An 18,824-nucleotide genomic window follows, 5' to 3' on the forward strand; every position below is an offset into this window, starting at 1 on the left:
TAAATTGTGTTCGTTAGTATATTGATTCTGACTTTATTTTTATATTTATGCAATTTTGGATGCACTTTACGGTGCAATTATGCATTTCCACCCATTTTTGAATGGTATACTTTTTTCTTGACGTCATCCTGAACATAATGCAAAAAACTGCAAGTCTCTAGGTGCTGTATTTAAAAATTTATTTATTTTGTGCTAAATGCCCTCGTCTACTTATACATATGATACTTCAAAACATCACATTCGGAAAAGAAATCCTATTCTTTTGACATTGGGGGCAGCACAAAAGTTTGATTTCACACGTTAATTTCAAAATATGCAATATTTTCGTCCATAAGTGTATAAATAATTAACGCAACAATTGAACTTAAAAGCATATTTATTCATATAAACGACTTTATCTAGAATATATGACAAAAAACAGCCTCTAACTAGAATAGCGAGCTTCAGCAGTGGCTCGCTAATTAAAAAATCGAAAGGAAATACAAATCTTAAAAAACTATCACTAACTACTTCTTCTTTTATTATGTATATACAAATTACACTAAGTTATCACGGGAACAGTATAACGCTACCTAAATAAATACAATATACAGTCTTATTCAAAATAACTGCGACTAGAAATACATTTTCATGGCTTAAATTAAATTAAGAAAAACATTGTTCAATATTTTAAGAGTACATTTGAAAATAGGTTAATTTATTTAACATCAACCGTTTTACTAGACTTCTCACAATGCAAAAAAAGTTACAAATTTACCATAACACTCAATATATTGACTTTACTAAGTTTGAAAAAGTTCTTCAAAAATAATAAACTTACGTGCATAAAAATCGGCCCACTTTAAAGTTTTGACTTGAACTATATTACTGAAACTAATTGAATCAAAAAAAGGGATATACTATTTGAAAGATAATTTAAGGGATATCCTAGTGTAAAAGTACGAAATTCATATACTTTTTTTGGGAGTTTCTAAAATAAAAAGTACTGTATAAATTGTAAATTTGCATGAGCATTTATTATAAAAAGAAGTATACATGTAAAACAATTCTCATAAAAAAATATTGAAAATTAAACGATTTATGCGCCATCTACTGGCACCGTGAAAATAAAAACAGACCCACTGATGCAGTGATTGAGACTAATAGAGATCCTGAAACATAAAATATCAAAGTTATTACTGAAATATAAGTAATTTTATATACCATCAACTAGGGGTTTTTTGAACAGATAAAAAATGTCAATTTGGCGGTTTTTGAAAATGAAAATGTTTTAGCTAATTAAAAAAAAAATTTTCAACACTTCGTCATTTTTCCAAATTTCAATATTTGTCAAAAATCCTAGTTGACGGTATAGGAAATTACTTATATTTCAATAATCACTTTGAAATTTTATGTTTCAGGATCTCTATTAGCCCCAATCACTGCATCAGTGGGTCTATGTTTTTTAATGTTGTTCTGAAGATATTTTCTTGGGGCATTTTTACAATTTTAACTATTTTAATGGGAAATAAGCCACAATATTATTAAAAATGATTTTTATTAACGTTTCGACGCCCAAATCGGGTGCCGTTGTCAAAATACAGAATAATACTAACATAAACAAAAATGTTGTTGCTTAGTAAAAAAATTCTTCTAATAATTTATTTAATTTGACTCATTTATATCGGCAATTGAGATACGCATGATACATTTTAAAGTAGAAGACTTTAAAATGATATTGCCAATATTTATGAGTTGCGTTCCTGGGACGACTTTACTGAAAGATAGTTCATTGGATTACATGAAATCAACCCCAACTCAAGAATATCCGTCACAATCGTAGTATGTGATCTGTCTTTAAAAAGACAACCATATGCAACTGTGACATTAAAATTCTCGCGTTAGAGATTTCATAGTAAATCACGAGGGAAAACCAGGAAAAACCTCGTGATACTATCCCGACATTGTAAGTATTTGGTTTTACATTTAATTTACTCTCAAAATTAATACCAAATTCTGACTTTACTATAATTTTGTTTAAATTATAAATAATATCAATAATACATGGATATATAAGTAATACTAAAATATAAATTATGTACTAACTCGACTATTGACTTACTAATTGTGGTATTTTCTTTCTATTGACTTCCTCTTTCTTTTTAAAGACAGATCACATACTATGATTTTTTGTGACGGATATTCTTGAGTTGGGGTTGATTTCATGTAATCGAATGAACTATCTTTCAGTAAAGTCGTCCCAGGAACGCAACTCATAAATATTGGCAATATCATTTTAAAGTCTTCTACTTTAAAATGTATCATGCGTATCTCAATTGCCGATATAAATGAGTCAAATTAAATAAATTATTAGAAGAATTTTTTTACTAAGCAACAACATTTTTGTTTATGTTAGTATTATTTTGTATTTTGACAACGGCACCCGATTTGGGCGTCGAAACGTTAATAAAAATCATTTTTAATAATATTGTGGCTTATTTCCCATTAAAATAGTTAAAGTCTATGTTTTTATTTTCACGGTGTCAGTAGATGGCGCATAAATCGTTTAATTTTCAATATTTTTTTATGAAAATTGTTTTACATGTACTTCTTCTTATAATAAATGCTCATGCAAATTTTCAAAATTGCATGCAATTGGTACAGTACTTTTTATTTTAGATAGCCCTTTTAGATATTTCTAACAAACAGCAGTTTTTATGGGTTGAATTCCCAGAGATCCCAATCCTGAGATTAACTGTCCGCCATCGGAACCACTTTTTTCGAGGCCTCGAATTTGGCGCCCTCTACAATATTAGTGTACGTGCATAAATAAAAAAAAAGATATATTTTTGTATTCTCTAAGAGTTACATATGTAACTCATATGTAAAAAGTTTTATGTTCATTTTTAATAAAGGTTTTGAGCAAAAAAATCTTGAAAAAATGTTTATTTTTGGTCTTCTAAAGTGTACTAGTACCTTAAAACATTAATTGTTATATTTTTAATTGTCAAATACCCTTTTTGTGTTAGCAATAAAGTTAATTTTCTTGATGAATTTTACAATGTTAAACATAAGAAGTCGAAATAAATTTTCATAAATGTGTACTCATATTAAAGCATATTAAATTATCTTTCAAACAACCTAACCCCTTTTTTGATCCGAGTAATAGTTTCTAAAAAAAAAATATAGTTCGAGTAAAAAGTTCAAAATGGGCCGATTTCAAATCACATTAATTTAATACAAAATCTAGTAAAAGGTACACACAATAACCCAAATAATCAAAAAAATTGAAAGCACTGTATAGTTTATATGTATCTACAATAAATAATTCACAGTATATAAAGACAAAATGCTAAAAATAAAGAATGCCCTTAAAAGAACACTAAATTGAAACTAAATTAAAAACTATCAGTCGTAACTCCATCCCCACCTCCATCTGTTATAACGAAAGAGTCCAACCTTGAAATGCGCTTCTCTTCAGTTTCACAACGTGTTTTCAATCCTGACCCATCTTTATTGTCAAATGTGTTGCTCCTAAAAACATTTCTGGATAAGAGATCATCATTTATTTATTAAACACATTAAAATTAACAACCAAAGTGGTAACAAACAAACTGAATGAAATTATAACAGCATAAAAACAACAAGGTCTTAGGTCGGGAAGATAAGGAGGCAAGTTCAAGAGAAATCATTAGAATACAACAAACCGACATATTTATGTTTCGTAGACCTTAGAAGTATTTGTTATTATGTTATATTTATGTTTCGTGTCCAGCAAATAACTGTGGGAAGCAATGAGAAAAATGCAGGTTGGAGAGAAAGAAGTCAATATAACAGAAACTGTATAAAGTAACACAGGTGCAAATTAAGTTAGGCAATAAAATAACAAAAAACAATTGTAACAAAAGGTCTCAAACAGGGATGTGGCTATCACTCACATTTTTTAAGCTATACATAGATCAAGCTTTGAAAATTGGTATAGAAAATATGGAACAATGGGCAAACCAGTACAAGAGGATAATCACATTCACTACTTTTCGCTGATGACCAAGTCATTATTGCACAAAACACGGAGGACATGGAATATATCACAAGTAAATTAAAGGAATAGTATGAGCTATGGTGACTAAAGATAAGGACTAAGATAAATTATGTGCAAGACCAAATACGTATGTATTTGATCCCAGGTTGCCGATTTGAACTTAAGTTTAGAAAAGACTATTAAAATTTGTAAGACTTAAGTATTCAGGGTCAATGATAAGCAGATATAGTTCTTGAATGAAAGATATAGAAATGAAAATAGCACGGGGAAAACAAGCCACGAAAGTACTTTATGGAGTGAAATGGAACAATACTCTAACCAAAGAAAACAACAAAAAAAGATCTTTCAGTGCATAGTGCTAAATATTACTCTATACGGAGAGGAAGTATGACCAATAACAATAAGCCTAAGGAATAAAATATGAACAGTTGAATTGGACTTGGATATGAAATGTCTTCAAATCCCCAGAGAGGATAGAACAAGAATAGAGGGAATCTGGAACAATATGGAAGAATTCTCAATTACAAAAAAGGTGGAAAATAGAGCCCTGCAGTGGAACGAGCCTGTACAAAGAATGCCAGAGGTGGCCGAAAAAAATATTGGAATAAAAAAAAACATGCAATGATAGATAGAGACCTCAGAAAAGGTGACTGGGAGAATATAGTGCTGTAAAAAAAGCGAACCCATAAGGGAAAAAGCCGAAGAAGAAGAAGAATAAACGTTTTGAAGGTTATTCCTATTACCCGTTAATTTTAAGGTAGTGGATAGGTAGCCGGTACCGGTGACTTGTTCTGTAGCCGGTAGTCGCTTATTATTGGTCTAAATCATGACATGCCTAACTAAATCAAGGGTATGTTTAGTTTAGGTTATGTTTAGGTTTGCTTCTTGTTTGAGTAGTATAGGGCTTTTCCTCTATATTGTCATTTGTTTCGAGCTTCCGTCATGTGTCACATTATATTAATATATCTACGTCATACGTCTTTGGTTTGTATCATTGGTATTCGCGGTGTGCAAGTACGTGGAAAGGGAAACGAGAAACGACCGTGCGCGAGTCGCGGAGAAATATTACAACTATCTTAAATAATTCATATTGTCAATTGAAATTGTCAAATTGACGTATATTTCATACCTTCTGTCATTGACTTAGAAAAATTATATATTGCTCCACAATATTGATATGATATGCAATTATTATATAAAGGTAAATTTAATTAATTGTATTTTGCTTGCAATACTGCATTTTAGTAACGGATTTTATTTACTACATACAATTGTTTACGTTTGCTAAACATAACCTGCATCTTATTTTTTTCTTCTTATTTTTTTGGACTATGGTCTTGACAATTATCCAGCAACCAGGACTAATATAATTGGCCAATATAATTAAAAGTGCGAATAAAAGTACAGAGCGTAGAAATAGAGGTCGCTTTGCCGAACTTGCACGGTCCCAATATACCAATAACGTATGACGTAGATATATTAATATTATATGACACATGACAGAAGCTCGAAACAAATGACTGTGAATGAAAAGCCCTATATATTCAATATAAAATAAACATATAAAAGGACAAGATGTAACCGTAATTGGTTTACAAAGAAAAAAGAAAATGAAAAGCCAATCCGATCAAGTTGAATTTAAAAAACAAATAGTTTCTAATCCCTTCTAATCTTGTTTCGGTATCAATTTTAAAACTATGGTAACTTGTGAAACATGGAAATCTATACAGCATCTTGTTCATACAGAAAAGCAGAGTTTTGCCTTCAGAACTGCATCAATCAGGCAAATTTGATTATCTGTGATGGGAACTAAATTTTGGTTCATAATAATCATAACTATTGTTACTTTTTAATAAAGTTTTACTTGATCTCTGAGTTAATTATTTGTGATCTCTTTTGTTACTTTTTCATAAAAATGCACACTGCTTGAAAATAATTATTTAAAATAAAATGCACTTATTTCGCACAATCATTGAAAATGTGTATAATGTAAATGCAGCTATTTGGTATAATTTTCGTAAGTAATACACATGCTAATACATCATTACCTAATGTATTACCGGTACCCGGTACCGGCAACCAACTCAATAAAAGCCAACTACCGGCTACGGAAGAAGTCACCGGTACCGGCTACCTATCCACTGCCTAATTTTAACTCACCTGATTAAACGAGGAGGTTCATTTTCACTTTCAGCTTGAATCCAGACTCGAGTGTCTGGTTTAGGTGTCTGTTTTTTACTGTCTTCAATCTTCTTCCACAAACTTGCAATCTTACTGGTTACTTGCTTCTTTGAATTTGCACTACCGCTCGAATTTAAACTAGTATTACTACTAGATCTAAAAAAAAAATAAAAAATGTAAAAAGAATAATTTTCTTTAATGTAATTTACAATGGGCGCGTTCACCAGATGCAAACGTTGGCAATCAGTTTGCGCTTTATGCTTCTGAACGACTTGCTAACGTCAAACATGTTTGGAAAGCGGTCGCCGTTTTTGCAAGCATAAAATATTTAAGTTGAACTTTGCAAACGTGTTGATAATTGAAAAAATATGGCGGGAATTTATATTGTATATATTATAGAATATATTTATAAGGGTTTTATATATAAAATAACGGCTACTGAAGACATTCAGCTACGTTATTATCTATTAAACCCATTTTCGTTTTTCCTTTAATAAAAAAAATAATTTCCAAAAATTATTTATTGAGAAAATTTATTTTAGGTTACGTTCAAACCAAGCAAGCAAAATGTCAAATTTTAACCTAAACAACCAACCGTTCAGCTCGCTGTCAACAAGTTTAAAAATAAAAGCGGAAACAGTTGTGAACGTGTTTGCGTCTGGTGAATGCAGTAAATCTCTCAACATAGGGTACTTAGTAATTTCTACGAATAAGGCTTGAAGCAGATGCCATCCATTGATGGAAATTTTAATAAAATAATACCAAAAATTAACAATAACGTTAATACGTCATTTTTTATGAACTGTAGTCTCCTCTTACTTTTCCCTTGATGTGAATCGTAGAAAATCTTAAAAACGTCAGATTTTCTATACAAATTTTTTTCTATTGGGACCGTGCAAGTTCGGCAAAGCGACCTCTATTTCTACGCTCTGTACTTTTATTCGCACTTTTAATTATATTGGCCAATTATATTAGTCCTGGTTGCTGGATAATTGTCAAGACCATAGTCCAAAAAAATAATAAGAAGAAAAAATAAGATGCAGGTTATGTTTAGCAAACGTAAACAATTGTATGTAGTAAATAAAATCAGTTATTAAAATGCACTACTTCAAGCAAAATACAATTAATTAAATTTACCTTTATATAATAATTGCATATCATATCAATATTGTGGAGCAATATATAATTTTTCTGCGTCAATGACAGAAGGTATGAAATATACGTCAATTTGACAATTTCAATTGACAATATGAATTATTTAAGATAGTTGCAATATTTCTCCGCGACTCGCGCACGGTCGTTTCTCGTTTCCCTTTCCAAGTACTTGCACACCGCGAATACAAATTATAACAAATATACAATCGGGACATCTTAAAAATCGGTCATTTTTGATGTCTCCAATCTCCTAAACCTGTTGTCAGATTTTAGTGATTTTTTTAATATGTTATAGCCTTATTCTCTAAGAATATGGATGTAGTAATAGTGTTGCCGAACAGATAAATGTCATTGTATACCTGGTGTAACAATAATACTGTGATTTCTCCTGAAAGTTCGTAACACCCTGTGGAATATTCTAGCATTTAAAAAATATTGAAATTACAACTCAATTGTAGCCTTAGCCTTTCTTAACATTCCGCTTTTTGACTCATTCACTTATGTTGGATAATGAAAAATTAGGTACTTTGACAACTAGCCATGTTCTTCATCAATACAGGGTGTTTCTAAATAAGTGCGACAAATTTTAAGGGTTAATTCTGCATGAAAAATAATGACAGTTTGTTTTATAAACATATGTCCGCAAATGCTTCGTTTCCGACATACGGGATGTTGAATATTTTCTTACAAACTGACGATTTATTTATTGCTCTAAAACCGGTTGAGATATGCAAATGAAATTTGGTAGGTTTTAAGAGGTAGTTATTTCACATTTTCTGACATACAACTAAAAATTTTATATTCGCCATTGGCGTGCATACAGGTAATATGACCCGTATACGCGCCAATGGTGAATATAAAATACATAATTGTATGTCAAAAAATGCGCAATAACTGCCTCTTAAAACCCACCAAATTTCATTTGCATATCTCAACCGGTTTTTGGAGCAATTAATAAATCGTCAGTGTGTAAGAAAAAATTTAACACCCGGTATCTCGGAAACGAAGCATTTGCGGACACATGTTTATAAATCAACCGGTTATTATTGAAGTTATACTTCTTTAGGGACGAGGGTGAATTTTTACATTCCCTGTAATATATTCCCTGACAGTATATTAGTCAATTATCGTTATATGACACTATATTTAGTCGCTCAAACCTTGTACGGGATCGTATTGGGTGTTAAAATCATCTGTCAATAATTGTTGGAGATTATGGATCAACAAATGTTGTGTATATTAGTTTTTATTGTTGTGATGGCAGAGAAAAAAGCAAGTTTATAATTGTAGTGACTTTTTAAATAGTTTTTAAAAGCGACAGGTACGTAATTGTAAATGTTTCAGTATCCTATTAAAAAAAAATAGTAACTACCTATTTGGAAAATAAATAGTAAGTATTAAAATTAGTTTAGTATTTAAATAAAATATAAATAAACTTTTTAAAGTATATTAATTTCATTGAAATCATATAATAGAAGTATAACTTCTTACGTGCGTACAAAGTGCACACACATTCTTTTTTTTTTTTTCATGCCGAATTACCCCTTAAGGTTTGTCGCACTTATTTAGAAACACCCTGTATTGATGAAGAACATAGCTAGTTGTCAAAGTACCTTTTTCATTATCCAACATAAGTGAATAGAGTCAAAAAGCAGAATGTTAAGATGCAATTGAGTTGTAATTTCAATATTTTTTAAATGCTACAATATTCCACAGGGTGTTACGAACTTTCAGGAAAAAACACAGTATTATTGTTACACCCGGTATACAATGCATTTACCTGTTCAGCAACACTATTACTACATTCATATTCTTAGAGAATAAGGCTATAACATATTAAAAAATCACTAAAATCGAACAACAGGTTTAAGAGATTCGAGACATCAAAAATTACCCATTTTTAAGATGTTCGGATTTTTTTGACCAGGAGTGTATTTACTATTAACACCAATATATTTTTTTTCACACTTTATTTGTATTATACATACGTAACTTGAAATAGCACATTATGAATGTATAAACGAATACATATGTATAAACGGAGAACGATTGAACAACATAAGATACGCTGATGATACTGTCATTTTTGCAGACAGTCTTGAAGGTCTGCAGACACTTGTCTCCAGGGTGGCAGAAGTAAGTAGCAGGTTTGGGCTTGATTTTAACATAAAAAAACACCAAATACATGGTTGTAAGCAAAAATAGGATACCATCTGGTCAATTACTAGTTAACCAACAACCTATAACACAAATCACCAACTTTTGTTATTTGGGTGCAAACTTAAATGAACAGTGGGACCAATCGACGGAAATTAAGATAAGGATCGAGAAGGCAAGATCAGCTTTCGTCAAAATGAAAAAAATCTTTAACAGCCACGATATAAAATTGCAAATAAAAGTTCGTTTACTAAAATGCTACGTATTCTCCGTTCTTTTATATGGCGTGGAGTCATGGACCTTAACTGAAGCATTCCTGAAGTGACTCGAAGCATTTGAGATGTGGTGCTATAGACGCATGTTGAGGATTTCCTGGATATGCAGAGTTACCAACGAAAAAGTTCTACATAGAATGGGTAAAGAGCGCGAACTAGTCTAACCATAAAACGTCGAAAACTGGAATACCTGGGCCATATAATGCGCAATTAACAACGATATAACCTACTTCGGACCATATTTCAAGGTAAAGTGCATGGGAGAAGAGGTCCAGGACGAAGAAGAATATCCTGACTGCATAACCTGCGAAAATGGTTTAACTTAACCACTACCGGACTTTTCAAGGCAGCAGTCAGCAAAGTCAGAATAGCCATGGTAGTGTCCAGCATCCGTAACGGATAGGCACCATAAGAAGAAAAACTTGAAATATTTAGTAACTAACTTCATACTGTCGGTATGCGCGTACTTCATATTGTCGCTTTTATAAAAATTCATTCTCAACAGTTTTCCCAATCGCGCCTAAAGAAGTATAACTTCAATAAAATAATTATTTAATGAAAAATGTAACTTACCTTTGAGTAAGACTGGGTATCGAAGACTTCTTCACAGCCCCATTCTGCTGAGGCTTCCCTTCTCCCTTCAAGCTTTGACTTGAAGGACTCGCATGAATCTTCCTGGTATTCTGCTCTCTACTGTCCGCACTTGTAGACCTATTATACACTTTAGGATTCTTGTTTGCTCTATCAGAACTGGCAGATTTTGTAAAACCATTTCTCGTTGTGCTTATGGGTGGTTTCCCAGGTAATTTAGAGATAGAAGACGGTGATGTTATTTTAGAAGCTATTTTAGATGCGAAGGCTGGAATTTTGGAGACTGTGGGAATTTTGCTGGTAGCTTTGGTAACTGTAGGTGAAGGTGCAGTACTGTTTGAATTTGGTTCGTCCTTTGTGAATGTACCTTGACGGTCTAAGGGTGGAGTCCCTAAGAAAAATAAAGTATTAAAAATGAGCCAAAAATTGTAAAGCTGCTACCAATATATTAAAAAATCCAACCAATCGGTCACAATTGGAACCAATCAGCTACAATAAGAACAAATCTTAGATATGACCTACGGAAGCGATCCAGATTCTGTGAGGCGTTAGACAAGGATGTAACTTTCACCTATATTATTTAACCTATATTCAGAGGAAATATTTAGTGAAGCCTTGGAAATATGCGAGCATGGAATACTCCTAAATTGAGAATGCCTAAACAACATCCGCTATGCAGACGACACCGTTATTTTTGCAGACAGTTTGAACAGTTTACAGCAACTCATAAACAAAGTAAATAAAGTAAGTGAAATATTTGGACTACAAGTAAACATATCAAAAACTAAATTTATGGTCATCAGCAAAAATAAAATTAGAGACGTCCAACTGCTTATCAAGAATACACCAGTGGACCGAGTAAAACAGTATACCTATCTTGGAACAATGGTAAACTAACAATGGGATCACTCGCAAGAAATAAAATGTAGAATAGAGAAGGCTAGGAGTGCATTCAACAACATGGCAAAACTCTTTAAAAGCCACAACCTTAATCTGGAGATAAAGGTGAGGCTCCTACGATGTTATACCTTATCAATATTTTACTACGGAGTTGAATCCTGGACAATCACCAAAGCGATGGAGAAAAAACTTGAAGCGTTCGAGATGTGGCTATACAGGCGAATAATAATCAAGAAGAAGATAGCTGGATGATGTAGAAGAAGATATAAGAACAATGAATGTTAAAGATTGGCTTAGTGAAAGGACAGGACTAAATAGAAAATAGTCACGCCAGCAGCAAAGACACAAAGCAAGCTATAAATTACAGAGGAGTAATCCACCTCATCCAAGAATAGGATTTTGAACGTCGTGGCGTTAGCTATAATTACTAGGGATTGTAAGGATTAACTAATGAATGAATGAAGGGTTAGTTATTAGCAGCAAACGTGTTAGCGAAATACACAAAACTTTTACAGGGTGTTAGTAAATAAGTATGAACAACTTTAAGGGATAATTCTACATGAAAAAATAATGGCAGTTTGCTCTATAAATGTATGTCCGCAAATGCTTTGTTTCCGAGATACAGAGTGTTGAAATTTTTATTTCAAACTGCCAATTTTCTTATTGCTCTAAGACCGGTTGAGATATGAAAATTACATTTTGTGGGTTTCAAGAGGTAGTTATTGCGCATTTTTTGGCAAACAAATAACAATTTTATATTCATCATTGGCGCGCCTACGGGTAATGGTCTGAATTGTTTTAAAGAAAAAAATGGTACGCCACTGAGATATTTCACATTACAAAATATTTTTGTATTCCACGTTTAATTTATGAAAAAGAACCTTTGTTTTATTTTTTCCTATGGTGCACCGTTTTTATGCGAAAAAATAATACATCTTCGAGCGCATTTTTTATTTCTTAATACATTATCAAGAACTCTCCAATATAATAATACCAAAGTAGAACAATAACAGAAAATATTACTAAAAAGATTCGAACTAGGTGCAAAGCTACAACAAATGTTCAGAATTACCTCCTTTAAAGGTGACAAAATAATTTTATATTCACCATTGGCGCCCGTACAGGTAATGGTCTGAATTTTTTAAAGAAAAAAAATAGAACGCCACTGAGAAATGTCAAATTAAAAATCATTTTTGAATTCCTCGTTCAATTTACGACAAAAAATCATTCTTATCTTTTTTTTCATATGCGGCGCCGTTTTTATACAAAAAAATAAAACATCTTAACGCTTACAAATTATTCGAGGTAGATTCCATATGCATAGAAACTTATTTCAAATAAACAAATTGAAGAGTCTCAGATGCAGAATCCACCATTTAAATGGTAAATAGTAATTTAAATATGAGACTTTTCATGTTGAAAGTTCTTTCTGGTACATCCTTAATCTGCGAATTTAAGAATTTATAAGACCGCAGACGACGAATATAGAAAACAAAAAGGATTCCTTGCAATCACATTCCGTTTTCATTCGTCTCGGAAAAGGACAGAAGAGGAACTTTCTAGTACTCAAATCTGAGTAAAGATAGAAAAGTAAATGATGGTTTTGCTTCTTTTTGATTCAGAGGGATGCACAATCGCCGGACAGCTGTTTACACAGTTATTTCAAATACTTTGTAAACGTTAAGATATTTTATTTTTTTGCATAAAAACGGCGCCTCATATGAAAAAAAGACAAAAACAATTTTTTGTCGTAAATTGAACGAGGAATTCAAAAATGATTTTAATTTGACATATCTCAGTGGCGTACTATTTTTTTCTTTAAAAAATTCGGGCCATTACCCGTACGCGCGCCAATGGTGAATATAACATTACTCTGTCACCTTTAAATGAGGTAATTTTGAACATTTGTTGTAGCATTGCACATAGTTAAAATCTTTATAGAACTATCTTCTGTTATTGTTCTACTTTGGTATTATTATATTGGAGAGTTCTGGATAATGTATTAAGAAATGAAAAATACGCACGAAGATGTTTTATTTTTTTGCATAAAAACTGTGTACCATATGAAAAAAAAACAAAAAAAGGTTCTTTATCATAAATTAAACGTGAAATACAAAAATAATTTTTAATTGGAAATATCTCAGTGGCGTACTATTTTTTTCTTTAAAAAAATTCAGGCCATTACCCGTAGGCGCGCCAATGATGAATATAAAATTGTTATTTGTTTGCCAAAAAATGCGCAATAACTACCTCTAGAAACACACCAAATTTAATTTTCATAGCTTAAAAGGTCTTAAAGCAATAAAAAAATTCGCAGTTTGAAAAAAAATTTTAACACCCCGTATCTTGGAAACGAAGCATTTGCGGACATACGTTTATAGAGCAAACTGTCATTATTTTTTTTATGTAGAATTACCCCTTAAAGTTTTTCATACTTATTTACTAACACCCTGTATATTATCACATAATTTACTATCGAGCATAATGCCTTAAGAGACTGCCGAAGACTGGTGTAATGCCCTTGTATTCTCAATATTTCTATACGGGGCAGAGACTTGGACTCTTTGCGCATGCGAGCGCCAAAAAATTGATGCCTTTAAGATGTGCTGCTGGAGAAGGATGCTGCGCATACCTTGGACATCTCATAGGACAAACGTTCCCATTCTAAACGAACTCGAGATTTAAAAAAGGGCTGTCCACAATATGTCTGCAACGAATTCTGCAATTCTTCGGTCACGTGGTTCGCAGAGGTGACGATAGTTTGCAGAGATTAATTGCTTCTGGAAACGTTCCGGGGAGAAGATCAAGAGGACGATCACCAACTAGATGGTCCGACCAAATAAAGAATTCAGCTGGAAACTCATTCTGCGAAGCTCTTCGAGCAGCTGAAGATAGAGACTAATGGAAAAAATTGTTAGGAATATTGGAAATCACGATCCTCAGTAATGGGGTAACGACAAAAGAGAGAGAGAGAGATAATAGCTTACCCTTTAATGGATTAAAATTCGTCGCTTTGGGGGTGGCCACATGTTTCGGACTACCTCTACTGCTTGCTGGTGTTCGTGCAGGACTCGTTTTTGGCGACATTGAATTTGATACGCTTCTGCTGCCATATCCACTCGATGTTCTACTTTGTGTTTGTGCGGTTACAGTTTTGTTTTGCCTCGAAACCACGGCTTTCAAAGCCGTCCCGGATTTAAGCGTCGATGTGACGTTTTTCACTAAATTGGAGGTCATATTCCTGACTGGTTTTATATTCTTTGGTGTTGAATTGGTAATGGTTTTGGAATAAAGTGGTTTTCTACGGCCTGAAAAAGAGATTAAAGGTAGTAAAAAATTAATATTTAGGTAATATTTGTTAAATGAAGTGATGTTCATATGATTCTAGTGCATGGATTTAGAAAGTATTTACACAAGCACTTGAAAACTGTACAGAAGGGATCATGGTGATAATATGAAGCTATTAAACAGGTGAACAAACTGAAATACTTAGGAGTCTGGATTACTGAAGATTTATTGAAATCGATCCATAATAGAGCAATCGAGAGCAGATTTTTTTGAAGATGAGGAAATTTCTGAGCAACCAAAGACTCAATCTGCAAAGCCGATACAAAGCCTTGACAATAAATAAGAAAACAAAAAACAAATAAGAGCATCAGAGATGGAATTCCTTGCAGAGTAACAAGAAGATATAGAAAAATATTGAGAGATTGAGAAATGGGGATGAACTGGGATATAATAGACTACATCGAACAGAAGAGATTAACCTGTACGGACACGTCAGAAGAGCAGACCAAAATCATTGGATAAATAGAATAACAGAGACGAGTCCGATAAGAAGAAAGAGAGGCAGAGAAGAAAGAAATCTGCAAGAAGGGGACTGGCAAACAGAAAGGACTGGAGAGAACGATTGAGTGAAGGAATACAGTGAAAACTGTGAAAATCCTTAGTATATATACAATTTTTATCAACAAATACTATTGAATGTTCCTACCTCTTATTCCTTTGGGCACTTCTTCAACTGGAGCTTCTTCTGTGATAACCCTACCTTCTGGTTTTACTATTTTCGGTTTGGCGAATACTCTGCACTCATTTTCAATGTTTTCATCATCAGAATTGACTTCTTCCACAGGACTAGTTTCGGCTTGATGATTATTCAATTCGTTAGTCTTGATATTGGTAATAACAGGAACATTTTTCTTCAATCCCCAACTCTTGTGATACGTTCTGTAGTTGACAGAACCTCCAGAGTTGTATTCCGAATCGTCATCATTGCTCACTAAACTCAAAGTCTCACAATCTAGGAGTTCATCTTGGGTTTTTGTATCTCGCAATGTTTTCAAGACCCTGAAATTAAAAAAAATAAATATAAATCTTTTGTATCTAAGCATCTTTTGTACGTCCAGCGTCCACTGCTGGACATAGGCCTCTCTCAATTATTTCTAGTGTTCTCTACACTGGGCCGCTAGTAATCAGTTTCCCGGTACTCATTTGACGTCGTCAGTCCATCTAGTCAGTGGTCGTCCTCAGCTTCTTTCTAGGCCTCCAATCCATGATTCGCCTTGTCTATCTTGTGTTCTAGATGAGTGCCTGCCAAGTTCCAGTTAAGCGTTGTAAAACCCATTGGTTATAAGCTTTTCACTTGAGACAGCTGAGAATTGCACTTTTTAGAATATGGCTTAGTTTGCTAAATGCTGCCCATATCCGACCTATTCGCCTCTGTTTTCCATATGTTTGATTGTCTCTGCTTGTTTTGATATCGTGTCCCAGATATTTTTAAGTGTCTGTTGTATAGCATTATTGTCAATAGTTACTTCAGTCTTCGATGGGTTTGGTTGTAGGCCCCATTTCTTAAAGTATCTAAACACTGTTAACAGATACTTTAAGAAATATCAGAACTACTCGACTTTTCAATACGCTTCGATTGATCTGTTGCATGAACTATTTTTGTGACAATAATATGGCACTTCTGGTTTGAACATTTTAACCGGAAATGATATAAAAAACCAAAATTTTACATTTGTTTTCATCTTGCTAAGGCATGTCAAATAATATATCGCTTATACTATTTCGGTAATTTTAAACAGTACTTACGGTTGCAACTCTAAAACCGGAAGTCCGATGTCAAATTTCTCATCTTTAATACCATCTTTGGGTTATAAGGTTTCAATCAACACCTCCTTTGTCATTCTATCTGTATTAATAACGGAGGTGTTGTATTCGCGGACGGACGGACAGACGGTCATGAAACCGGAAGTATATATTTGTTCTCGTCTTGCGAAGGCGCGTCGAATAATTTATCACTTGTACTATTCAGGTGACTTTAAAACAGTACTTCTGTTCGCATTTATAAAACCGAAAATCCTGGGTCAAATTTCGCACCTTTAGTACCATCCTTGGTTTATAAGCTTTCATTTTACATCTCATTTGTCATTCTAGCTGGTATAGTGACGGAGGAGTTATATTCGCGGTCGGACGGACAGACGGACACAGAGCCTATGTCAAATTTATCACCTTTAGTACCATCCTTGGGTTATAAGCTTTCATTTGACACCCAATTTGTCATTCTACCTGGTATAATGACGGAGGAGTTGTGTTTAAGGAAGACAGACAGACAGACGTACGTGGATAATTCAAAGTTTTCACATTTTTTTTTTGTAAAATTTGTGAAAACAACCATCTTTTAATATCCTTACCTGTTAGCTTCCTTCTGTAAATGCAATTGTACTTCCGATTCACCATTTAAGGGAGGCGACGCAGAAGAAATTTCGGGCGAAAAACTAGACTCACTTATAGTTCTCGTCCTGAACCTTTCTCTATTTTCTAGTCTTTTTTGCATAAAGTTTCGTCTAATACTTAGTTTGGTTCTAGCTGGGCTCTGTGCTGGAGAAGAGGAACAGCTATTTGAGTTGGAACTTAATTGGGGCACTTCGGAGGGGTCTACGGTGTGTATCACAGGTTGTTGGAGAATATCGGTTATGGCTTGGTCTAATACTTGTGTTTCGAAACGTGATCTGCAAAAAATAAACGGTAATCAGTAAATAAAAATACAGTAATTAATAAAAATAGACGTTGATAGCAGAGTACAGCGCGTTTTGAGAAGAAAACAAAATTCCGATCAAAAATTAGGTTGGAGAAAATGTAATCTCAAAGTTCAAAATCGGTATACGTTAAAAAAATGCATTTTCTCGGCTTCCCATGGAGCAATTTTCTTCATTCTTTTTCTGTTCCCAAGTAACTCGATTAGAGCCATCTAACTAACGCATTATTAAATGTCAAAGTTGCTTTTGTTTTGTCATAATAAATTAATTTATTTATTATAACAAAAATTTTGAATTTGTTTAAATAAATATTGTTTAAATAATTATACAGCTTTCAAATGAGAATATTTGTGTTTTTAACGTTAAAAGGTACACTTGTAGTAAGTTTATCTAAAAAAAGTCTACAACTGGAAAAAATATGTAGTTTTCTTTTCTTATAAATAAATTAATCTATTATGACAAAACAAAAGCAAGTTTGACATTTAATAATGCATTAGTTAGATGGCTCTACTCGATGAGTTACTTGGGAACAAAAAAAGAATGAAGAAAATTTCTCCATGGGAAGCCGAGAAAATGCATTTTGTTAACGTATACCGATTTTGAACTTTGAGGGTTACATTTTCTCCAACCTAATTTTTGATTGGAATTTTGCTATTTTTGTCAATTTTCACTCGTAATATCGATAGTTTTTATAATAATAATATATGTTATGAGTATTTTAAAGATATGAAAATTGGTGTTGAGAAAGAGAACCGAAATAAAAAGGTGATGGTTCAAAAATTATGATCCTACTGTTTATATCTTTGCCGTAAATGCCGGTCAACTTTGACCGGTTGTATCTCAGGTACCACTCATCACAATTAAACGTTTTTTCTTTTAAAAGAAGCGTCCTGCAGCTTTTTTTCCAATACCGTTTTCATGATTTAATTTAATATTTCTCGAGATATTCTATTTGTTTATAAGCCAAAAAATTGTTTATTTTAAAATATTGCTGAGGCCGCTTAAATAGTCCAATTTCAGTTCACAGGTAGTGTCTTTTTATACAAAAATTATAGCTATTCTTATGTATCATAATTATTGTGGTTATTATAGAGACCGTAAATTTGTAATTAACAATTCAATTGTTGCTAAACTGTTCATTCAATTTCCATCGGCTTCTGGTCGAAATCTATACGAAAAGAGCTTTTCTATTACCAAGTTATTTAATTATTGATTAACAATTACTTATCTAAAATTTTAGTTGAAAATTAAAGATTTTGTTGGAAAAATCCGCATTTTCTGGGGAAAATTTTAGTCGAAGTAAATCGGGAAAAACAAGTCTCTAGGCAGAATTTAATTACGGTGAATTTTTATTTGGGTGTTTTTGGTGTAAAGTTAACATCTTTGGAGTTATAGAGCAAAAATTGAAAAAACACGATTTTCGGGCGCCATTTTGTTTATAAAAAAAGTAGCTCACTATTTGCGGACTTTACATACCTATATTATTAATATATACAATCATAA

General features: G+C 32.8%; 1 protein-coding gene across 2 annotated transcripts in view; it reads right to left on the minus strand.

Annotated features, from left to right (window-relative positions):
- Positions 1-358: 358 nt before the first annotated feature.
- LOC114338534 (adenomatous polyposis coli protein) overlaps positions 359-18,824 on the minus strand; it is a 216,516-nt gene continuing 198,050 nt past the window's right edge. For both annotated transcript variants that reach the window (XM_028289138.2, XM_050653906.1), the window contains 6 exons: positions 16,977-17,294; positions 15,275-15,627; positions 14,268-14,588; positions 10,363-10,771; positions 6,182-6,358; positions 359-3,513 (listed from right to left, as the gene is read on the minus strand). In XM_028289138.2, coding sequence (XP_028144939.1) covers positions 3,378-3,513; positions 6,182-6,358; positions 10,363-10,771; positions 14,268-14,588; positions 15,275-15,627; positions 16,977-17,294 — 1,714 coding nt within the window. In that variant the 3' untranslated portion in view covers positions 359-3,377. The remainder of the gene's footprint in view (positions 3,514-6,181; positions 6,359-10,362; positions 10,772-14,267; positions 14,589-15,274; positions 15,628-16,976; positions 17,295-18,824) is intronic.

The sequence above is a fragment of the Diabrotica virgifera genome, chromosome 6 (assembly GCF_917563875.1).
Source record: "Diabrotica virgifera virgifera chromosome 6, PGI_DIABVI_V3a".
Taxonomy (NCBI): domain Eukaryota; kingdom Metazoa; phylum Arthropoda; class Insecta; order Coleoptera; family Chrysomelidae; genus Diabrotica; species Diabrotica virgifera.